This window comes from Emydura macquarii, unplaced genomic scaffold, assembly GCF_026122565.2.
Source record: "Emydura macquarii macquarii isolate MOO-44397 ecotype Brisbane River unplaced genomic scaffold, CSIRO-AGI_Emac_v2 contig_2362, whole genome shotgun sequence".
NCBI lineage: Eukaryota > Metazoa > Chordata > Testudines > Chelidae > Emydura > Emydura macquarii.
This window is the reverse complement of record NW_027132499.1, coordinates 3339761-3365404: the sequence shown is the minus strand read 5'-3', so window position 1 is coordinate 3365404 and position 25644 is coordinate 3339761. Positions and strand designations below refer to the sequence as shown.

General features: G+C 38.8%; 1 protein-coding gene across 1 annotated transcript in view; it reads right to left on the bottom strand.

Annotated features, from left to right (window-relative positions):
- The window catches only part of STS (steroid sulfatase), a 158484-nt gene that overhangs the window by 102382 nt on the left and 30458 nt on the right, over positions 1 to 25644 (bottom strand). The window contains exons 3-7 of the mRNA XM_067561000.1: positions 20879 to 20998; positions 15408 to 15560; positions 13989 to 14110; positions 11196 to 11318; positions 4274 to 4697 (exon numbers count right to left, since the gene is read on the bottom strand). Of these exons, the coding sequence (XP_067417101.1) occupies positions 4274 to 4697; positions 11196 to 11318; positions 13989 to 14110; positions 15408 to 15560; positions 20879 to 20970 (914 nt within the window). The 5' untranslated portion in view covers positions 20971 to 20998. The remainder of the gene's footprint in view (positions 1 to 4273; positions 4698 to 11195; positions 11319 to 13988; positions 14111 to 15407; positions 15561 to 20878; positions 20999 to 25644) is intronic.

The window sequence follows — 25644 nt, the reverse complement described above, 5'->3', positions numbered from 1 at the left end:
AATAAAAAAAACTTTTGGATTTTTTTAAAAACATGATCTAAAATAAGCTAAACATCTCACAATATTGCAATATTTTGACCAGAAAAAGGAATTGCGGACTATTTTGGGATGGCCTATAAAAAAATAGTGGTGTGAGTGAGAACATGGGAAACTTGGCTATGGCTAGGAAGATAGTTTAAATAGTGTCTTTGTTATCTTTGTCTATGTTAAATGATTTTTCCGTGCAGTCAACTTGACAGCATATTTTTGACATCTACAATTTAATGCCCATTTAACAGTTTTCAATTCTTAAGATACGGTGCTCACACGGTTCTCCTTTCCTTGCAATTTATGAGCAGCTATGCGGACTTCCCCCCTCAAAAGAAAACTTTTGAATGATTCTTTCAGTCAAAAAGAAATATTTAGGATTCCTTATCTACCTATAGTTTTTTGTAAATAAAAAACCAAGCATGCACGGAACCCAGTACATAAATACAGATCCAATGCTTTTTACGACTGTTCCATTTATAATGCAACCTGTCACTTACAAATTGTGTCACAGATCTAGCTTGCTGACAAAATGACTCCTAAATTATTATTATTAATTATTATTATCATTATTTATTTCCAGTAGCCCCCACAGAGTGTAAGAAGCTGTACAAACACAAGAGGGCATGGTTCCTGCCTGAAAATCTTACACTCTGAAGCAACAAAACAGACAGAGGGTAGAGGGAAGGGACAAACACACAAGTAAAGCACTCAGGTGGTGATCAATCAGATACTAATATATTGAGTTTTTTTAAACTATAAATACACAGATACATGTATGTGTATATAACATGTAGACTTATCCAAGACTTGCCTTAATCAGCTGGTTAGTTTCTATGGGAGACATGAAAAGCATCTGATTTCAGAGTTCTAAATCCTAGAATTACTAACAAAGAAAATTCTTTGGTACAAAATGAGACCTGTGCAGCATGCCTAGTGCCTGCTTCTGAGCCATGGTGATACATCAAAAACCTCTGACTATGCCTGCTGGAATAGAATTCTTTTAAAGATAGGTTTATTAGCTATCACCACAGACTTCAGAAAATTATGGTTACACAATCCATGACATTAGAGAGGAGGCTTCATCTGTATCTGCATGAAAAATGCTCATGTAGCATGATCACCATAATTCTCAATTATCAGCCTATTTTATCTATGCAAATATAATTTTCCAAAAGTCTGATTTCACTGTTTTTTCCTATGGATGGTGGTCAGCCATCTGAGTGTAGTAGGGAGAGGTATGCTGAAAGAACAAGGAAGTGCTTTTACCCTGCCAATTCTAAAGAAGTTAAAAATAGGACTCTGACATTCTGAAGTTTTGGATTGCCTGTGCAGCAGACCATTTACTAAAGGATGTGCTGATGAGGCATAAGTAATGACTATGCTGAACTTAGCATTACAGAGACAAGATGGCTGAGGTAATATCTTTTATTGGACCACCTTCTGCTGGTGAGAAAGACAAGCTTTCAAGCTTACACAGAGTTCTTCAGGTCTGGGAAATATACTCAGATTCTCACAGGTAAATAGGAAGGTGGAACAGACTGTTTAGAATAAGTAGTTAAGACATATTTCAAGGGACCATTCAAGGTGAAGTGGCCCCATTAACACCTCTCCCATCATAGGGGGAAAAAGAGAGGAAAAAAGCTGAGGGTGGTCGGAGAGTTACATATTGTAATAAGCAATACATCCTGTTTTTCTGTTCAGTCCAAGATTTTTAGTATCTTAGCAAAGTTATGAATTTAAGCTCCCAGGCTTGTCCTTTGAAAGTGTTGTGTTGGTTTCCCTCGAGGATGAGGACTGAGAGGTCAGATACAGAGTGATCGTTGTGAAAAGTGTTTACCCACAGATGATACGGTGTTTGTCTTTTACCATTTTTCTGTGTGATTTCATTGGAGAGCACAGTGATTGTTGTTATTAGGCCATTTAGTGCACTGGATGAGGTACCGCACGTTGTGATAGGCATGTGTAGGACTCGTGGATCTTGAAAGGTGTGTTGTGGAAGGTGTTGATCATAGTAGCAGTAGGGCTGTGTCTACAGGTTTTGCATTGGTTGTTCTGGCAGCACTGGTGCCACACTGAGTTGGTGTGTCTTGTCTATGGGGAGCTTGCTTATGATGATGAACTTGGAGAGGTTGAGCATGTGTGTGAAGGGCAGAGAGGGGGTTCAGGAAAGCTTTCTTTCAGGATGTGGTCCTCATCGAGTATGGGTTTTAAATGTTTAATGGTACCCTGCATAGGTTTTTTTTGTATTTAACTGTGACTTTTAGAAGCTCGAAAGCTTGTCTCTCTCTCACCAACAGAAATTAGTCCAATAAAAGATATTATCTCACCCACCTTGTCTCTCTAATATCCTGGGACCAGCATGGCTACACAACACTGCATTGAACTTTACATGAAATGATTTGCATCCATTTGACTTCCAAATATAGCGTGATGCATTATGTATATTTTGATAGGTTTACTATATGTGTATAAACCTGTTCTTGGGGGAAAAAAGGATAATGAGAATATAAACTCAACTGACCTACCTCCAGATTATTGGAATCAGCCGCAAACTTAGTATTTGTTTTCACATACTGGTTCTGATACCGTAAAATTGCACATACAGTCATAGAGTTGAAGGCCAGAAGGCATCTCCAAATCATCTAGTCTGACATACTATATATCACAGACCACCAACACTATCCAGCACCTGCACACTAAACCCAACAACCAAAATTAAAGAAAAGTATTACAGCCCACAGGAAACTAAACTATTATGTGCCACAGAGAATAGGAAGGAGGGAAGTGCATCAGTGCCCAAAGCCCCTATAATGGCAGGGAAATTATTAAGTGTGATTCCCCTGGCAAGTGACCCACACTCACGCGCTGCAGAGGAAGATGAAAAAACCTCAGGCCACTGCCTTTCTAACTCCAGATATGGCAATCAGTTAGATCCAGAGCATATGAGCAAGAACCAGCCAGCCAAGCACCTGGAAAATATTATAGTCTTCCTGTCTCTTTTCTGAGTGTTGAGATGATAGATTGCTAGAGACACCTACAGTATATATTTCAATAAACTGGCTAATGGAAGGAAGCATTTCCATACTTTAATATGTTTGGATTTTTTTTTTTTTAAATATGCTCAACTTTGAATTTTCTGGGTTTATAAAACTTGGTTTGGGAATAATTGCAGCATTCCTGCAACATAATTTACCCTAAATATGTGCTGTTAATTCTAATTTAACATAATTTTTGTCTGGGAATTATATTGAGAATTCGGGACCAGAGCCTCAATTGATGCATATTAGTTTAGATCCAAGTAAATCAATAAAGCTGGATTTTTCTTGCTTTGGCAGTTCTAAACATTAGTGTGAATTATAATATAATATAACTTCATTTACATTTATGAATGTGCCACCCCAAACTTAAGGCATCCTAAATCACCATTTTCTCTTAAAATTGTAAGACACAAAAGTCTAAATTAAAGGATGTACCCAAAAGGCCACATACAAATAAGCACCAACACTTTTCGAGTCCAGCACGCTCAGAGATCACTTATTTGGAACTGTGATAACTTATCTAATATGTTATTTTCGAATACTGAAAATAATTTGAATCACATTTCAAAAGACATTGAATTCTGGCAACAATTTCCTCTATTTTTTAAGTCACACCAAACTTATAAAGAAGAATATGGGACCCAAACTCATATATAGTGCTTAATGGAATGTTACCGATGAAGATATCTTGTTATTTTTAAACATGAAAATATAAACAATATAATTGACATCAATGAGAGTTAGGTACCTAAATACCTTTGAGGATCTGTGCCTTAGTCACTTTGAGTCAAAATCTCATTGAAAGTCAGTCATGTCTGAAAATGAGACTTAGGCTCCTAAATCAGTTAGATGTTGCAATGCTGAGAAGAGCAACAGATAAATACCTTTGAAAATCTGGGTCTTTGTATTGTACATGGGAAAAAACAATTATGCCTCTCCCACAAAATACTGAAAAGATTATGGAGGATGGTAAGATGGGTTTCCCAGATATGCACCTAGTTTTCTTAGCCTCTCATAGGTACCCGACTGTTAAATGGTTCACTTTAATTAAAGATAAGATTCCTAGTTACCTGTTAAATCTAGAGAAAAATGACAAAATTACATATGACCATTTCTTTCATCCACCAGTCTATATGTATATTTTTAAGCAGCACCGTCACAGTAGAATGCCGGCATGAAGTTGTAATATGATGAAACCAACCTACCTTCGTATAAACTGGACTGCTTCTTCTGTCAACCTTTGAGTAAGATTCTCATAGGACAGTGGCTGCTGGATAATCTGGTGGTTCCTCATCAAGAAGCAGTTTAGATATCGAAAAGTAAAAAAGAAAATGAGCAAAATTCCAAATAAAACTGTAGCTATTAAAAAGAAGTAGCCTAGTGCTCCATGGGGTATTCTGAGGAGGCCAATATAATGCAGCACCTCCAAAGAGATTAGGGTGATGCCGATGATCTGAAGTGTAGTGGCAAGATATACTCGAATTCCTGCCACAAACACGCTGCCTTCCCCTGGTTTGCAGTCTCTGAGACTGGTCACGGTGAGCCCATAAAAATAATCAAATCCATGACTGAGGGGGTGGTGACAGAAGTCATCTCTGCTGTTACAGTTCAGCCCAAGATGCCACTTTCCTATGAGACAAATACATACGACATTTATGTAGTTTAATAGCCCAATTTGTAGCATGTGCCCCTCTGAACAAGGGGAAATTGCTACCTTAGGACTGGCACTTCTCTCTCCTTCATTTATTATGTGGATCCTTATTGCTCCCCCCACCCCTTGTTTATACTTTCATCCTCAAAAACTTTGTGTTCTGTCTGAAGCTCCTGCAGGTGACCATTAGGTAGGCTTGAAGGGTCACGGAAGAGCAACAGATCCCTAACAAGTAGTTAATTTTGAAAAAGTAGCCTCTGTTCCTGTGTAGCTAAGGGCCCATTAACAAACATTTATATTAGCTCCTGGTGAAATAGTCTCTACCAGTTTTTCAAAACGTGTCTCTGTAGACTTGTAGAATCTATCAGGTAAATAATTTTAATGGAATTTCTTTCTAAAACACAGTAACTGGAGCTGTTCCAAACAGGTAGGCGTTTAAAATATACTATTTATTTATTTACTAAGTATTTATTTATACAATGGATCATACAGTCTTTAAAATGCCAGGCAACTCTCACTATATTTGCATGAAAGCTCCCTTCTCCTGATCTTTTTTTTCAGTAAATAAAAAAACAAATAATGAAATCTATACATACACATCACTTAAATTCATTTTCTTTGCATTTAAGTGATGGAAAATGATTTTTCCCCCTGAGCTCTGGATAATATAGGAAGAGGTTCTGCTTTAAGTTACACTGCTCTCCATTATCTGTAAATGCCATTTGTGCTAGTGAGAACTTTTATTTGTACAGATAACTCTTCAGGGCAATTACTTTCCCTTACTGAATAGTGCCTAGCACAATTTACCTCCATTCTTGGTTAGGGCCACTAAGTTTAATTGTAATACAATTAATGGGTAATAAACAACAACAATGCCTCCAGATTTATAGAGCCCAGCCTGGATACCAAATTTGTATCTGCATCTAATCCGCCATCCGCAAACATGTTGCACAGAAATAAAGCGGATATCTGCAGATTTGTAGGGCGCTAGATACAATATTTGGATCTGCATGCATCCGTGATCTGCAAACATCGTTTGCAGGTATCTGCAGATTTGCAGGGCTTTACACATGATATAACTGAACAGAATCTAAACCAATCATTAGACAGGGCTAATGTATGCTTAGACCCATTTTTATTCCTTGTAACTTTGATGATTTGCATCTAATAGTTGTCAAAAACAAGAACAACAAAATTTTAAGTAGTGTATTCCAATGATCATGTACATGGCAATCTTGCAGTAATTCAAGGATTTTATTTTATTCTTTCTAAGTCAAATATCTAAAATTGATCTGTAAATTCACAGCACAATAAATTGTGAGCTTTAAAAATATCATTGTTCTAGGCAGGATTCCACATTGCCTCCATACAAGTACATATAAGAGAACAGGAGATAGGTGGAACTTTTCCCTTCCATCCACCTCAAGCAACTTTTGAACTTGCTCAAAGGAAAGACAGTACCTGATACTGACAATTCTTGAGCCTAAGATATGGGTGCATGTACAGCCTGTCTTTCCTGTTTCCAATAGCACTAAATATTAGACCTGACCAGAGGACAGCAATTCCATTTCATAACAACTTTTGTGGTTTTGAAATTTGTTTTCTTCCAAGATGCAATAAACCTTTTGGACATTTTTGCAAAATGAAATTGTGTCAAAACAGCTATTTTTCTATTCTGGTTCTTCTCTCTCTCTCTGGTCAGAAGTGATCAGACAGTGTTAGATCTCAGAAACCTTTCAGATGAAAACTTCATCAAAATCAATGTCTCTGTAAAATGTTTCCGTGAAACAGCATTTTTTGACAAAATTACATTTAGCAAAATGGTCCAACCAGTTCTATTATACACACTCCAAAAAGCATGGTACAACCAAACATCCCAAACATGGTGAAGTAAGCATGAGGCTAGTGTCTAGTTCTCCTTGCACACCAGCTGGTAGTCTTAGGTCATCAGTATGAGGAACATGTGCTGCAACTCATAGGAGACATTAGTATCAGGGCCGGGGCTTTAGAAGCCTGGCGTAAGGACTGGCATCAGGCATGAGCCAAGAGGCCAGGAGTCAATTACCAGGAATCAGGCCAGGTTGGAACGCCAGAAGATCAGAGCTGAGAGACAAAGTGGAAGGCAGGATCAAGAGTCAGTTTACCAAGAGTCAGGCTGAATCAGGATACCAGGAGGTCAGCATCAGAAGGCGAAAACATAAACAGCAGACCAGCAGTCCAAGGCTGGGTGAAACTCAGTTGTACAGACAACTTTCTGTTTCTTCCTCTGCCTCTGCAGCCCAGTGAGGAGCTTTGGATCTCTCCCAATCAGAGTGTAGGGCAGGGCTTATTCCCAAGTTGGGCTTCATGGACTCAGCTGCTGTTTGTGAGCTGCCAAGTGGAGGACAGGCGTGTGATGACTCCATGGATCTAGGTTCGAGAGCCACAGGGCCTGGCAATTAGAGGCATTGCTCACAGTGCTCACCTCCAGTGATATGTCACAAGTGATGTCCTTTGTTATTAAGATGGCCACCTTAAGCCCCCAGAGGCACTCAGTTCTCTATAGACTGAATGACTTTGGTCACTGCTGTGGAACAAGACATGTACTTTAATAGGACAAGTTACGAAAGCCACACTATGTCCCAATGTGTTGAATTTCTAGTTGTTGTCACAGTGGCATATGGACCTAAGACTGAAACTGTGATGCCCTGCATTTCAGTTCTAATTAGTGGAGGCACAGACCTCCTGGCAGTATGATATTCTTTTTCTCTCTTCCCCAGCTCATGTTGTCATGCTATTAGTTTTCTGGCCTCCTCCAGAGAGTTACCTCCAATTCCTTTGATTGATCTGAAGTTTCCCAAGGATTCAGTCAAACCAATAAAAGTGAAGTTGATGAAATTGCAGCACTATATCAGTCTATTCTCTTTGATTTTTGATGACTGTCGTTGAGTTCAGAAAATAATCTTAAAGCCAGATGGATGGCAAGTTGAGCAGCAAGTTGCTCCCATAAAGTGAGATAATTGAAGTAAATTTAGCGGCTTATGATTATAAAAATAAAATGATCTTCAAATCTTTTTTAAAAATCTGTATTTTAATTATCAATCTCCAGGTGCTTGTGATTAGGTAGGTAGACGGAAGGTGCTGCAAAAATAAATAAAGCACACCCCATCTATTTAAGGAGGTTCTTCCAAGTTGAACAGTATGCATGATTCAGACAATTTTAATTTAAAAAGCTTTTACTAAATGTAACAAATTATATAGTGTCTAGATGAACTTGGGTCATGTTTAAGAACTGTCATACTGCAATTTAATCCAGACAAGACGGAGATAGTGCTGGTGGAATAAGAAGGCAGAAGAATTGAAGGAATTTTTAAGTGCCCATGACTGAGGAAGTGCAACTGTGTTTTTTAAAAACTGGTGAGCAATTGGGTGGGTTGCTAATAGATCCTGAGCTGCTCCTGGGTGCCCAACTTGTATTCAGATGCACTTTTTTCCATCAGTGCCTGGCAAGAAAAATGAGACTTTTTCTCTAATGTGTGGGCTTGCCACCATTATTGATGCCTTTGACGCATTGAGATTAGATTGCTGTTGCTGTAATGTTCTTGACATGTGGCTACAACTTGAGACCATTCAGAATGTGAAACTACGGCAGAATGCTGTAGCCTTCTTGTTAAGTGTAGTTGTATACTGGGAGCATATTAGACCAGTGCTCTGCGCACTACACTGGCTTCCAATAAGCTTCGGAGTGGAATTTCACATGTTGGATTTAAACTGTAAAGCCCTAAATAGTTTGGGGTTTAATCTGCTCTCTCCCTATGACATTCTATATTGAGATCAGCAGAGGTGCTCAAGCTGGAGATCTCTCCATATAAATGAGCGGGGGCTGCTGGCAGGGAGTTCTCTGTAAGGGACCCTAAATTCTGGAACTTGCTTTCTTTTGGTCTGCCAGAGCCCAGATTTCATAACCTTCTGGGCACATGGCAAAGGCCACATTTTCCCTTTTTATTCTCAGGCAGTTGAGAAGAGTTGAGAGAGTTGGCTGAACACTGAGTTGTCTATATTAATGGGTAGTTCTTTTTTATGCTTTTGTGTGTGCTTTACTTATGGGACAGGTGCCTAAAACAGAAAATGGATGCCTATACCTATAGTTTGGGCATTCAAATAAATATATCAATGCGATTAATGAATTATGAACATGTCTATGACAACAGATTCATGGTGTGCTGTTCATAACAAGATCCTTACCTATTCCAATATGATAAACTATAAAATTCAACGTGTGGGCTCAGCAGATCACCAAGTCTCTAAGAGGCTAGACGGGGTCTCCAGAACTTGCAGATTCTCACTTTGAAAGACACAATATCTGAATTTAGCAATTGGACTTTTCCAACATTGGAGATAGGCTCTACTGATGGTTCTAATCTAGACTAATCGGACGATATGTGAGGCAAAAGGAGCAGTGAGAGTGAGGAACAATTAAAGAATGCCCTCTGTCCACAGCAGATATGTACCCTTGGCTCTGGTTAAAATAGTAAACAATCTTGAACACTGTCCATCCTCTTCCTGCTCCCTGATGCGGCTAAATATAGGGAACAGTTCATGAGTAGGGAATTATAGGCTCATGTGCCAGCTTGCCAGCTCAATATTCCTTGATCATTCCACAGCAAGCTGAGTTCAATGGGACCACACACAATTCAGATGTATGGAGTGACCAAGGGATACTTCTCACCTAAGTGATATATGTTATCTTCTGGAGGTGATGGGGGGATGGGTAGAAAGGAGGTATAAAAATGTACATATCAAATATTTTTATAGATTAAAAGAGCAAGAGAATGTGTGCACCAAAGATAAAAAAAAAAAAGAGACGGAAAAGAAAAATACAAGAGAGTAGGAAAAGCAGAGAGAAAAGGTATGAGACACAGTGGACTAAAAACAGAGGCAGTACAACTTCTTGATGCGAGGAAATATGGAGATGTTAATCCATCACTAGTGAAGGTTGTGACAATAAATGTTTGGGAACCACTGAGCTAGACTGAACCAAGCAAAGTCTCCCTGACCTGCCAAGATAACGTGATGCGAATATCAGCAGGCAGAGAAAAGCAGGTGGGCAGTGAACTCTGTCTTCTGTCATTTAAATCTACGTATTTTCCTTTTTCATTTACATATACTCTTTCCTTAGTTTGAAGACTCTTCTTGATTTTCTGATGCTTCATTGTGCTTTAAGATTATGGTAATACTGCATTTTATGGTTTCATAGCTTATCATTTAGACACTTGGAGAAAATCCCTCATTATAACATCATGTTGATCTTCTGGCGATCTACATGGAAGGTTGTCATGTCACAGTGAAAGTAGTTGAGAAGAGTAAGCATTTTGTAAGTCAGCCTCCAGAAAATAAGCTATACTAAATGGGGCTGCTTATGACAAACAGAAAAATGCATTGTTTCCAGCCTTAAATTGTATACAGAGTGCAGAGAATCAAACTGTGGTTAAACTTACATGGCAGCTCTCTCTCTGAATTATATTGAGGTTACAGTATTTGCAGTGTAGATAGCATTAAATAACACACCTGACATTTTCCTGTTCTGAATTTGTCAGGATGTATCACCTTGTTATGAAGAGGTTTACAAGGATTTATTGTTTTATTTCTTTAAAAGCTGGAATACATGTATGCCTGATTTTTTGAGATACTAAGCAACCACAACTCAAAATGATGTCAAGTAATCTCTAAAAATCAGATCCCAGATGTCTAGTTGGGAACCTAAAAAAATGATTTATCCAAATTAGTGGGGACTTTTGAAAATGATGCTGTTAATGACTGGCCTGTAGATAACAAATCCTTATACGAAAAATCATAGTAGAACTTCATTTTGTGCTCAACTCACAGAAATCTCCCAACACGAGCAATATGAAGCGCCTCATTGCTCAAGTTAGGAAAGCACATGTCAGTATTTAAATGCAATACACTTAAACACAATACATTATTGTCATAACTCTAAACAGTCTCTATTCATACAAACATATAAGCATTGGTTATGTAATCACTATAATAGCATTGGTTAAGGAGCTGGTGTGCTGTGACTACTGTTATTTTGTGCTACCTGTCTGGTTATTGCACCTACTTGTCACGTTTTAAACTTAAAATTGTAAGCTCTTTGGGGCCTTCTTTTCTTCTGTATCTGTACACTGCATTGCACAAAGGGGCCCGAATTCATGTTTGAGACCTTATGCATTACGTCAGTACAGATCAATAAGAAGACATATCTAAATTATTAGAGCTTCACACATGCACACATTTTCTCTGAATGTGTTGCAGTTCTGTTGAACCATAATGTATTACCGCAGACTGTTTGCATTGTGGAAGAAAACAACTTTATGTGACTGATTAATACTTTTTGCACTATAGAAAGTTAGTTCATTTTTATTTAAATAAATAATAAAACATAAGCTATTATATAACACTGTTGTTGCTGTGTGTGTATATATCAACAGTTGTACCTATAAGAGCTGTAGAATAACCTTTCTGCTTCAAAAGTCTCGCAAAAGTTATTTCTTCAGTTGGAAGTCCACCAGAAGAGGCAGAAAATAAGAAGACACCAATTTTTGACAATGCAGCCATTCCTAAATAAAACAAAAATGAGCAAGAACAGTATAATGAGGAGAAACAATTTTCATTCATTAATTCTATACTTTTTTTTAAAAAAGTGGTGTCACTGGAATGACATTTTGCCACCAGCAGCTATGGCAGCAAATGGCAGAGAACTGTCTGTTTCAGCTGAATCAGGTCATTTCTTCACCTTTATGCAAAGCTGAGTAGAGATGGAGAAAAATCTCTAATTACTGTGGGCCCTGCCAAACACACAGACAATTTCTGTAGTCATTACTGTGGCATATCTGTGCTTCTGACAGCAGAATTTGGGGTTGCATGATTTAATGTTTCTTCTCTCCTTAAGAGTCAGGGACCACGGGGTAGTGGTTAGACTAGGGGAGCAGTAGTCAACACTCTGAGGTTCTATTTCCAGATCTGACTCTCTGTATGAATTTGGCAAGTCACTCTCGTTGCCTCATTTTACCCACCTACAAAACTATGTCATCTACTTCACAGTGATGTTGTGAGTCTTGGTTAATTGACATTTCTGAACGTATTTTTGAAAACCGCAGATGCATGGCACTAAGGGTGGGATCTACAAAAGTATTAAGTCCCAGTTTTGACTCCACTGAGATCCACAAAACTTTCACCAAACTTTGTAGAGATGCAAACTCGCTCACCACTTAACTTTTGCAAAGTAAAAGTTCCCCAAGCATTTATGTTTCTGCCTCTGGGCATGCACACTACTGCCTCACTCTAGGTGTCCAGATGACTATCTCCTGCCTAAGCCTCACAGCGATTCACTAAGGGGAAAGGCAGGCATTTAGCTGTCTAAGTTGTGTTCTTGGCCCATTTCGATAGGCATGCTCAGAGTGCACATACTAGACCTGGTCCCATTCAAAGGCCAGGAGAAGGAGGAGTTGCTGCCCACCTGGTAACTTTCAGCCCAGTGGTTAGAGCACTCATATGGGATACAGGAAAGCCAGGTTAAATTCCCCCTACATCAGAATATCCTGTAGCTCAGTGGTTAGTGCACTTTTCTGAAGTCCCACTGCCATGCTTCTCCACCTCCCCACAACTCCTGTTTTGTGTGGAACAAAGCAGGCACCTAACTCATTCCCTCACTAATGCCCTTAGATGCCTAAGCCATCTGACTCCAGGAGGTGGGTTCCCATTTGTGGATTCCTAAGCACCGCGATGTGCCTTCCTGTAGCCTGGACCTAGGCACCTATCTCTGAGCACAAACTCGTCTGGTCAGCATCTCCTATTGGCTAGCTTAGGCGGGTCCCCACCTAGCATGCTGGCTTTTGTGGGTCACATTCTTAGGTGCTTATGTCTCCCCACTCATTGTATAGGGAGCCTAGGCACCTAGCTCAGCTTGGTGGATCACAGTGTTGTTCCTATGATTTTCTAGGCACCTAGACGTTAGGTGCCAGGATGCTCAGTGTTGCAATGCTGAACTCAGGGATCTCATCAGGTGTAATTGTAGCAGCTAGAAATGGAAAAGACATGTTGGACCAAATTATCAAAGTAACCTCAATGTTACCTCCAACTTGGCCCTCAGTTTTGCACCCACAATCAGTATGCTCAAATGAGAGGTAGTTTTGTTCTCTACAAAAATATTTTATTTGAAGGTGTATTTAGATATCTTAGCTCAGGTCATCAGTTGGTATAAATCAATGTAGTTCTATTAAGGATAATCGGACAACACTGATTTACACCAGCTGGGGATTATTATGATTTTTGTTTTCCCATTACTGTTCTCCAGGTTTCTGCCTTCCATTGAATATCTGTGTCTTGCATTACTTTCCTTGAGATGTTTTAGCCTGAATTTTTGCAAGTTGAAGTCACTTTGCTATTTTCTGAATAATGCTTCTGATATGTCAAGGTCCTTCCGTATTAGTTCTTGGTCTCCACTAGTATTTGCAACCACTTCCCATTTTATAAATTTAACACAAAAAGGATGTTTACTCTTCCATTGATACGTGAAGATATTTAAAGAAGACCCAGAGCTGAGCAATCAGTGAAACTTTCAGCTCAAAATCTTTTTTTAGAATTTTTTAGAAATTTACAAGTATATGAAAACAAGGGTCACAATGGAAAGTGGTTTGCAATTTTAAATATAGCAGGTGCTATTAGTAATAAACACATATTAGCTTCCTTTACAACAGAAACTATGAATAAACATAGCAAGTTACACTGACTGCTGCAGCTTATTACTTGATTGGAATGAACATATACTTATTAAGCAGGACCCTGAGACATGCTTTGCTTTCATTTTCAGAAGCAAGAACAGGAAATGTGTTATCACTGATGAACAAGCAATCTGATTAATATAACACTCCTTGCTAAAAACCACATTGGGGAATATTAAGGTTTCATGGCGAAGCACCTAGAGCCTCAGTCAAAGCCCACTGAAGTCAATGACAAGCAAGAACTGCCAAAGTTAAAGTTGCATGCACATGCATAATTCTTACAATGAGGGAGGAGAGGATGACATGACAGGGATATGCTTGGTGGTGAAGATTCTTCACTCTCTTTTCCTGAGCACACAGCTGCGCTGGGTATTAGAATGAGTATCTGAGCCAGTGATAATAAAGACACATCCAACCAGGATCAGGGAAGAAAGAAAAAAAATGCAAAGTAGCTCCTGTCAGAGGGAATACTATTACATATGTTAATGAAATATTAATGAGTTTTACCTGATCTGACCGGGTATCTGCCTGTCAGAAAAGCTGCCCTGCTTGGGGTACAGAGTGGGGAAGCTGCTATATGCTGAGTAAGTGTCACTCCTCCTTTAGCTAACTTGTCTATATTGGGGGTTCTAGGAGAAAAAAGAAAATGTAAATATATTTCTTAGGAGTCTGATTTGCACTGACTTGCAAAGAGACTTAGACTCCCAAGCCACTCAGGCACTTTTGAAAATGCTGATCGTGGTCAACGTATGGGTCTAATGCAACTTAAATTACACTAAACTAGACTTTTGATCTTGCAATATCACAGCCCAGAGTAATCTGTTCACATACCAAAGATCTTATTAAAACATTGACAATATAGTGTACCCAAATTACATATATATTGAAATCTTATACTGTGTCTTGTCTATTATTAAAAACATACAGCTATAATTATGTTTGTATTAATTTAACATATTTCAGTTATTTTTCATATTGCTAAAGAAGCTCCAATTTTGTAATATTTCAATATAAACATTCCATGTTTACAACTGAGAATCACATATGTACTGAAATATTTTATCCCCTATAAGGATTTATGGTGGTCCTTGTCTTTGTGGCCTTTAGACCTTTGTAGTTCCTTTTGTGTGGTGATCTGAACAGCTGTGAGATTTGCTTTCTTCTTTCTGCTATAAGGTTGGATCCTGCAAGGGGATGAGTTCCTTCTGTGAGTTGCTAACTCACAGGACCCTTACTACCAGCTAACTTCAGTAGGTGCTGAGGGCATTCATTTCACAGGAAAGGGCCTTTATATTACATGTTCTACTGCACTCAATCACAGCTTTGATTTGCACCCTTGAAAAAACTTATTTACATGTGTAGGCTTATCCTCTATGCTTTTTGCACCAGTATTGCAGCATCTTACCTAACCTTATGACAACAGTCACATTGGGAAGACATTTTTGAATTAGTCAGATATTTTAACATTTGCTTTAATGGATTGAATTAGCATACCATAGTGAAAGATGAACTGCAGTACAACAAATCAGTATTTTATTTTCAAATGGTACATGATAACCTCTCCAAAAAGTTACACTTTTGAGAATACTTCAAAAGACGAATACTTCTGAAATTATGTTAAAAGAAAATTCTCATTCTTTTTTCTTGACTGGACCTCAATCTTACTTTTATTGTTTTTTTTGTTTTGTTTATAATACAGCTTTTTGGAGGCCTAAGTCTATTTACCTAAATTTCTTCCTATAAAAGTAAGGAAACAATGAAAGTCAAATATAAGCAGCATAAACTGCAGAAACAGGGTTAATCTTTCTATACAAAAGAAACCTTGCTGAAGCTCTAACTGCATTTAAAATAGTTTAACATTTGTAAATGCACAGTTTGCACTATACATAGATACAGTACACCACCCCTCCAAGTGTTTTATCAAACCTTAAAGTTTTGTTTCCATAACATCCCAGATCTCCAATGCCAAGGTCATCAACCATGATTAAAATAAAATTGGGATTTGAAGGTCTGTCACTTTTGGCATTCTTTGTGGCAGAGTGATAAAATAGTAGAAGTACAAGAATCCTCATCTTCCTCCTAATGGTGGTGAACAAGTAGGAAATATTAATGATAAAGACCACTGTTTGTCTTCATAATGGTTACTCTAATTCAGCACCATCATTTCCCCAGTTATTATAGTAAGAACAAAAGATGAAGAAAGAGCAATTATTATGGCTTTTAAGTGGACTCATAGTGTCAAGGTAGAGCATTTGACTTTTTTCGTAAGTGCATATTTTACTGTGTGTCAGGTATTTGCCACTCCTTCTCTAACACAGTGTTATAGTAAAATTAAAAATAAATCTCTGTGTTAGTATTCTAACATACAAAGATAATTCTACAGAAACAAACCAGCACATACACATAATGAGAAAAAAGGTTTCTTAAATTTTAATGGTTATTTGCAAAAGAATTAAAAAACATTTAGGAAAAGATCTTTAGCTGCTGATTCAGAGATTTCAGTATCTGAAATAAACAAATTTTATCGCAAAATACTATCAACATGAAAAATATTTCCATCAAGGAATAAGTATTGTTGTTGCAAAAGGTGGTCAAAGAGATGTATTAATGAATTATTGAAATGAATGTCAAAAAATAAATCTCCATAAATGGTTTAAGCATAAAGGGTTATAGTAAAATAATGTCAAAACATCTGACATAAGATCACAGTGGGCTATCAACAGTATTACAGCTACATCCAGCCTAACAGGAATAAGAATAGGAAAATGGTATTTTTCCTATTTCCTGGCTATAAAACATTTTTTTTTTATAAAGACAGATTCTTTTCATATACGATGGTGGATATGAACACACATTTACTGGAACATGGAGCTTGAGCAAGAGGCTCAAAAAAACCCCAACAGGATTATTGTATGTTGTTTGAAGTGGGATTTCTGCAGTCACCCAAGCCAAATATGGTGGGATGGTGTTTTAATAGGAAGCAGACTGAAAAACTACTTCTAGAAGAAAGCACTTAGACAAAGGTCTTTTCTTCATTGCACCCAAAAAAAAAAAATCATAACTTGAGTTCATTAACTTGAATTACAATACTATTGAAGAGAAGGCCGTTTGAAGTCTTCACATGAGTTAGTCAATTGAGTTAAAGTTCAAAAAGGCATATTCACAATTGAGTCTCAAACCCATCTTTAACTGCTTGCAAAATCCAGACAATAAGATAAATATTACCATGAACTACAATTCTACATCAACCCCTTCCCCACTGCACATCCTCTTCCTCCTGGCCAGGCAGTAGGAAGAACCCTGAACCAGGAGTGACTAGGTAATCTTGGGAGACAGCAGTGGCATGGCTACTCAGGAGCTGCAGAGAAGAACCCTGAGTAACTGCATACAGGGTGTGACTTCCGGACATTGCAGCTAAAAACTCGTTGGTTGAGCAGCAGTGACTGGGCAGGGAGCCAGTACAGAGAGGTCCCAACGAGAGATACACCACTGTCTGAACCTGGCCTGGAGACCTGAAAGCTCCCAATTATTTTTAATAGAGACTTTTAATAGAGATGTCATCCAGGGCACTAAGAACCCTCACTCTCCAGTGGACTGACCCTAGTGACACAAACAAAACAAAAAAAACCCTATTGCTCACGTTGAACTATAACTGTTTAGGCTTTTCTGCATAGGGTATTTGCAACCTTTCCTTTTCCTGCCCGGCCTAGCAAGATACCGTTTCCACTTAGCCACATGTCTGAGTGATTATTGGGACCCACCAGGGCTAGTGCATCCAAGGCCTAGCAGTTAAAACACCGTCAGTACTTGCCTCTGACCTGTAGTATACCTGGCATGCTACAGGTACCTTGAGGGCTTGTGGTACTCCAGCACTAAGCAGCTATAATTATAATATCTTTTTAAGGGAAGCTAATACTTTTTGCACCAAAAGAGAGACCCAGGTAGAACTAGGTAAGACGGGATAGGGGCAAGTAATGTACAGATATTATTACATTCCCCTTTTTGGAACCTCCAGTGAACTCCGTGCTGAGGCGCAGATCAAGGTTCTATCTTTTCCAGGACTTTCAGGGAGCATTACACTGAATCAAATCTGGGACTATGATATTCAAATCTCTCATCTTGGATGTTAGTAACAGCTCCCAGTCCCATTTAAAGAGAGAGTACCACTCAATTCTTTATTGTATTTATGTCTATATCATGCAAAAAAAAAAAAAAAAAAAAAAAAAAAAGAGAAACATTTAAACAGTACTTGAAATATTCTTAAATTACTTTTAAACAAGAGCTATTAGGTAAATCTATCACTATGTTCTTCCTACACAGAGTTTCACAGATGCTTTCTGCTGCTATTACAATCATAGAATCATAAAAGTTAGAACTGGAAGGGACTTCAATAGGTCATCTAGTTCAGCCCCCTGCACTCAAAGCAGGACTATGTAATAACTAGACCATTCCTGACAGGTGTTTGTCTAAACTATTCTTAAAAACCTCCAGTGACGGAGATTCCACAACCTCCTAGGCAATTTGTTCCAGTGCTCATCCACCCTGACAGTTAGAAGACTTTCCTAATGTCCAACCGAAACCTCCCTTGCTGCAGTTTAAGCCCACTGTTTCTTTTCCTATCCTCAAAGGTTAATGAGAACAATTTCTCACCTTCCTCCTTCTAACAACCTTTTATGTACTTGAAGACTGATATGTCCCCCCTTAGTCTTCTCTTCTCCAACTAAACAAACCCAATTTTTCAATCTTTCTTCATAAATTATGTTTTCTCATTTTTGTCACTATCCTCTGGACTTATTCCAATTTGTCCACATCTTTCCTGAAATGTGGTGACCAGAACTGGATACAATACTCCAGCTGCGGCCTTATCAGTATGGAGTGGAAAAATTACTTCACATGTCTTACTTACAACACGCCTGCTAATATATCCCAGAATGATGTTTGCTTTTTTGCAACAGTGTTACAATGTTGACTCATATTAGCTTGTGATCCATTATAACCCCTAGATCCTTTTGCACAGTACTCCTTCCTAGGCAGTCATTTCCCATTTTGTATGTCTGCAACTGAAAGTTCCTTCCTAAGTGGAGTGCTTTGCACTTGTCCTTCTTGAATTTTATCCTATTTACTTCAGACTATTTTCTAGTTTGTCCAGATCATTTTTAATTGTAATCCTGTCCTCCAAAGCACTTGCAATCCATCCCAGCTTGGTATCCCGGTTTTGTTCAACATCTTCATTAATGATTTGGAGGATGGGGTAGATTGCACCCTCAGCAAGTTTGCAGATGACACTAAACTAGGGGGAGTGGTAGATACCTTGGAGGGTAGGGATAGGATACAGAGGGACCTAGACAAATTGGAGGATTGGGCCAAAAGAAATCTGAGGAGTTAAAAAAGGACAAGTGCAGAGTCCTGCACTTAAGACAGAAGAATCCCATACACAGCTACAGACTAGGGACCGACGGGCTAGGTACCAGTTCTGCAGAAAAGGACTGGGGGTTACAGTGGATAAGAAGCTGGATATGAGTCAGCAGTGTGCTCTGGTTGCCAAGAAGGCTAATAGCATATTGGGCTGCATTAGTAGGAGCATTGCCAGCAGATCGATGGAAGTGATTATTCCCCTCTATTTGGCAATGGTGAGGCTGCATTTGGAGTATTGTGTCCAGTTTGGGCCCCCCACTACAAAAAGAATGTGGACAAGTTGGAGAGAGTCCAGCGGAGGGCAACAAAAATGATTAGGGGGCTAGAGCACAAGACTTATGAGGAGAGGCTGAGGGAATTAGGTTTGTTTAGTCTGCAAAAGAGAAGAATGGGAGGATTTGATAGCAGCCTTTAACTACCTGAAAGGGGATTCCAGGGAGGATGGAGCTAGGCTGTTCTCAGTGGTAACAGATGACAGAACAAGATCAAGTTGCAGTGGGGGAGGTCTAGGTTGGATATTAGGAAAAACTTTTTCACTAGGAAGGTGGTGAAGCACTGGAATGGGTTACCAAGGCAGGTGGTGGAATCTCCATCTTTAGAGGTTTTTAAGGTGTGTCTTGAGAAAGCCCTGGCTGGGAAGATTTAGCTGAGGTTAGTCTTGCTTTGAGCAGGGGGTTGGACTAGATGACCTCCTGAAGTTCCTTCCAACTCTAATATTCTATGATTCTATGATCATCCACATATTTTATAAGTATACTCTCTATGCCATGAATTAATGAAGATATTGAACAGAACCAGACCCAGGAGCGATTCCTGCAGGATCCTATACGATATGCCCTTCCAACTTGACTGATAATCACTGATAATATTCCCTGGGAATGGTTTCCCAATCAGTTATGCACCCACCTTTATAGTAGCTCCATCTAGGCTGTTTTTCCCTAGTTTGTTTATGAGAGGGTCATGCAAGACAGTATCAAAAGCCTTACTAAAGTCAAGATGTAGTATATCTACCATTTCCCCCCCTTTCACAAAGCTTGTTACCCTGTCAAAGCTATTAGGTTGGTTTGACATGATTTGGTCTTGAAAAATCCATGTTGTCGTGTTACTTATCACCTTATTATATTCTAGGGTTTTTGCAAATTGATTGCTTGATTCTTTGCTCCATTATTTTTCTGGATACTGAAGGCAAGATGACTGGTCTGTAATTCCTCAGGTTGTCCTTATTACCCTTTTTTATAGATTGCCACTATATTTGCCCTCTTCAATATATATTCATTGAATGAAAATATGATTTGTAACATCTACATCACAATCTAGGATTTCAGCATTTGCCCTTCCATACTTTTGCAAATGCATATTGCAATGCTCCCCAGTGTATCAAGGTTGTGAGGCACCTCACCACGATCTGCCCTTAGTGTGAGGAAATCTTGTCTGTGCCAGCTGTGGATCAGATCTCTGAAACCACCAGTTTCTAGCAGCACAAACACTACTTTCTAGACCTGTGCAGGACCTGCTGTCTCTGTACAGATAGCAATAGGCACACACCAACCCCTGAGTTCTCGGTGTTTTTCCTACAGTGTTCAGCCCCCGTTCCACTGAAAATGTACGAAATTACTACACCTGCTGTTCACCAACTCTTTGCATAGCACCATAGGACTTAGATATATTTATAGTGAAAATAAGGATAGGTTCATTATCAAAAGCTAGAGATTCAAGTGATAGTGAGTAAGAATATTGAAAATAAATGGTTACATATAAAACAACCTCAATGTACATTTCCTAGAGACTAAACTTAACTAATTGGCTACCCTTAGATCTAAACAAGTTTCTCTCACCCAAAGTTCTCTTCAGCATTTTCAACCAAGCCTGGTGGACACCCCTTTTCCATAAAACAGACTCACTATCTGCTTACTTCCTCAGTGAAGGGTGGTAGGGTGTCTTCTATGTCCCCAAATATAATAGATCAAATCTATGATGCATACCTTTGATGTATAGGTTTCTTCTCAACCCCTGCTGTTTTAACTCTTCCTGTTACTTTCTTTCTTTTGAAGTTCTCACAATGTTTAATTGGCATTCGGTTCAGAGTGGTGAGGGGCAACCTACTGTAAAATATACAATACTTAATTTACATTTAAACAGCCAGATAGATAACAAATTCTTGTCTGACCACAAATCTGTTTTTCATCTTTGCTGATGACCATTCTCTACAAACAGACGTTAAGAGCATGTTTTCAGTTTATATACATACACAACTACTTATATAGGATCTGTAGAAATATTTCACGATATTGATGACCAGAGCAACCCAGACTTTTATTAGAGACTTTGCATGACACTCTTGGGTTTGGATTGGCCAAGAAAAAAATTCTCAACACCCACCCCCCCTCAAAAAAAAAAAAAAAAAAGCCCTGAAAAATCTCAGGCAAACCTGAATTTTTTTTCTTGGCCATCCCAAACCCCAACATTTCAATATTTGGCCCATATTTTTGGGGGGTGGGACTTGTGTCGTCAGTGAAAACTTGAAAACTTGAAGAAGAAGAAGAACTCTAATGAAAATGAAAATTTTGTTCCTTTCATCAATATTTTGCAGGAGAACAAATACATTCCTCAACCATCTCTAATATATAACTATACTTTCACCTCTGATGATTTATCAGTATATAGTGCTGTCTAATCTGTAGTGTGTGTCACTACATGTAGTGTAGATTCTTCAGAGCTGGAATCAAACTACTGTGTCTCTCAATCCTTATACAAACACTTCTGTCTTGTTAGCAAACAGAAAGACTTCTGAGTGATCCTTCTAGCACTGAGTCCTTTCTTAATAGTTGACCTGTTTGCTTCAGTTTGTGGTCAGATAAGAAATCTTGCTTGTAGCAAAAATGTTACAGGTTTTTAAGACAACATATAAAATATCCATTTCCTCTATTTCTACAGGGTCCTCACACTATAGGGCACTATCTTTTCCCCACAAGCCTAGCTGAATCAGATGAGTGATTTACAGCCTTTAACTCACTGAGCTCTATTTCTGTTGTTTCCTTAACAGAGGCAGAATCCAAATGTAAAGCAGTAGCTAAAAGTGATTTCCATAGGCTCTGGATCTTCAATTGGAAACAAAAATTCTATTCCAGCTCTCCCTCTAAGTCTGCAAAATACACCACGATGGACCACACAATATTATAGGTATGGTTATCTATTAAGGTCACCAATAACTTCTCATTATAAGACCCTGTTTTCAGTTGCTTATATCTTTGTCAAACTCTAACTATTCAGGCTGAATTTTTCCATGCTGCGTATCTGCCTCAGGCTGAATATTTTGCAAAAGCTGAAGCTAAAATGATTCTACCATTTCACAGAATGAGACTACTGGAAAAACTCATTATTTTGCACATGTTAAAAATTCTGGCAGCCTTTTCTTTGTTCTACTGAACCCATGCTTTGGAGCAAGGTCTTGACATCTGGCAGAGGGTGGCCTTTGTGTCAGGGAGTTCCCATTGACCATCCCTGGGCAAATCTGCCTAAATTTGTGCAAGTTATAAAACTATGAAAGATCACTGTTTGCACTTGTTCAATAGAGACTTGCTAGAACTTTTCTGCTAAAAATCTCTCAAGATTCCATCTGCACTGAGCAGGACTCCTCATGTAACTGCAGCTCTGGGCTGCTGTGGCCCATGCCAGGTCTGGCAAACAGAGAATATAACTGGTATAACTGAGAACAAGGAGCCTGTCTTTGCTGTGCTAATAATTACCACTCTACTGAGTCCATGCTGCATGCAGGAGGAAATTGTCATATTTCAAATGCTGGGGGGACAAGGGACAGACCTGGGGGGAATGGGTAGATTGGGACAAGTACCTTGGGGAGAAGGGAGAAACTGGTGCTATAGGCTGGCAAGGAGGATGCTAGAAAAGGGACACTGAGATTATCTGGGCAAGCAGATTAGGACTAGAAGCCAGGGATGGAAATTGGATGGGAGGACAGGGAGTCAGTGAACGGTGGAGAGACAGATTGAACATGGAACTGTGACTGGCTAGGCAAGGAGAATCTGTGTGGCAGGGGGAAAGGAGAAAGATCTAATAAGGAACAAGAAGAGAACTAGAATGGTTGTGCAAATAGACTGGGACAAGAAGTAGGTGGAATGGGAACATGGGTGTGGGGAAGAGGATAGGTTATAGGAAGTTGGGGGTGCTATTACAGATTGAACAAGGTTCTAGGAGGGGGTGATTGGGACTGGCTGGGCAAGGAGACTGAGAAGCTTGAGTGGAGACTGGGAGACTGGGAACAGTTAGGTGAAGAGAATGGGACTGAGATGAGGAACTGGGGGTAGGGGGGTGGGAGATAGGACTGGACCATGGACAGGTTGGAGGGGATACTGCAGAAAACTCTGTGTCCACTAGACAGACTTCCCTCCAGAGTCTGGGATGGAACCCAAGATTCCTGAGACTCACCATTTCTCTGCTGTCAGCAAGTATCTGTGAAATCAAATGGCAAAGTATATATTTTATTCCCATCTAGTGTTTGTCAACATATAGGATAAAAACCTAATACTGCTATCAATTACTCCATTTGCTTGAGTGGCAGACGTCTGCATGATTGATCTAAAGATTCCAACCCTCCTGATGGCCCATGTGGGTGTCAATATTATTTGTTTTTTCAGTTTACTTTTCTTAAAATATCTAGGAAATCACACACCAAAATGATGTTAAAAGAACATTATTAAGGTTGCAAAATCAATTAATTCTAAAATTAGGAAACACCAGAATTCAGGTTGCCTTAATTTGCAACTTTAATTTGTTATTCTTGTGCACATGCACATGATGCAGTCTTTAATCACAAGCGATTTTTTCCCCTAAACAGCAAACAATATGTAAGATATTTTTTAACCTCTGAAACATGATAGAATCTTGCTGAAATTTAAACATATGGTTCTCAGGAATACAGATATTGTAAAGTTTGAATTTTAGTGCACTAAGTCATCTCCTCTGGGAATGAGCATAATTTTTCACACTAGCTGGAAAATTTACTATCCAGTCCCTAATGACACACAGAGCCCTCTTGAAAGACAACTCAGCATCACTTTAACAATTTAGGAGGCACAGTCTAATTCTGGAGTGCTTTTGTACTATCACAAGTCTGTTCTGCTTTACGCTTGAATGTGTTGCTCTGCAGGTGAACCTACTATGACATGCTCAGAAATATAAGCTGAAGGAACGAGGTAAACATACAAACTCTGCAAATCATTCAAGCAGCAGCAATCAGCTAAACATTATTTATCTTGTTTGATTTCCCACTGAAATGTAACTGCTCTTATGATATTAAAATCCAGAGGTGCACTGGCAGCACTAACAGAAACATCGTTTTATATTAAATCAAACATAATAGGGTATGTTTTGACAACTTTTACAAACACAAAATTTCAAAAGTCTAAACTAATTGAAAGATGACAAGCCTGTATTTGTGTTAAAATATATGATCCAGAACAAGGAAGCCTTTTAGAACCTGTGGTGAGATCTTTAGCCAACCACAAAGGTGTTAATGACCAGCACAAAGGTGTTAATGACAATCCCAACATTGACAGTATTTTGTTATCCAGTATTACAGTAATACAGTAAATGGAGGCCGTAAGGTGGTAGTTGACTGATCACTATCTTTCATGTTTGCATTTCAGTAAGATCTTGAGTCCGGATCGAACCATAAAACAATAAACCACCTAGTAGAGTAAAACAATTTCTAATTACTGAAACTGATAACATTGTAACTTTCAACACCAAACTCTAAGCAATTCTACTAGGAATATCATGTAGCCTCTTCATACCCTTATTTTTTTAAATATAGTCTAAAATAAAGAGCTGGTGATAGCCATTCCATTAAAATATTTTAGAGCATTTTCCTTTGTACATTTGCTAGAAGTCCCAATTTGGCTGGTACCAGCCTGGAGAATCTGTCTCTGGTTCAACCTCAGCCATTGTCTTGGTTCTTTGATTTTTCAGATATCAAACCATTGTGGTACTGCAACATCTACATTCCATCACTGCAGAGACAGCTGTCTGAATAAGTTCTTTAGCTACTCTCATGGCCAGAGCTTCTTTTCTGCTCCTGATGATATCTGTGCTCAATGCAGTGAAAGCAACTGAACAAAAACACTAATCCAAACAAGAGCAGACTCCACCTCTTTTCTGAAATGGAGCAGGAAGAAGTGAGACAGACATAGGTAGAAAAACAAGGGGCAGGAAAACCAAGAAATACATTAAGGTGAAGAATGAGGCAGCCACTGACAGCTATTTAAGAAAAAAGGGTAAGAAACCATTGGGGAAGTGATGAGAGTGGAAGGGAAGGTCTTGGAGATGGGGTAAGGAAGAGGAGCCTTGGAGGAAAAGGAGAAGGTATGAAATAGCTTTGGTGTGGTGAGAAGGTGAGTGCAATTTTTCCAGATAAAGCAGGAATCCAAAAGGGGAAACATTGAAAGGTTTTGTTTATATCTTTGCAATAAAGAATATCTAGGATCTGATCCTGCATTGCTTTTCATATTCATTTACACCACGCAAAATGCAAGTAACATATACTGTTCCGAGTCAGCGGTGTTTTAATTTAAGCTCACTTTTGCACAAGTGTAAATGGACACATCAGTGGAAAATCAGACATCTAAAATCACCTAGAATGCACAGACAACTGTCCAGTGTATGGTTGAACTAGTGTGTCATGCACTCCTGGATTAAGGACAACTGCCTTTTATATCATTTCTCATATATTAGT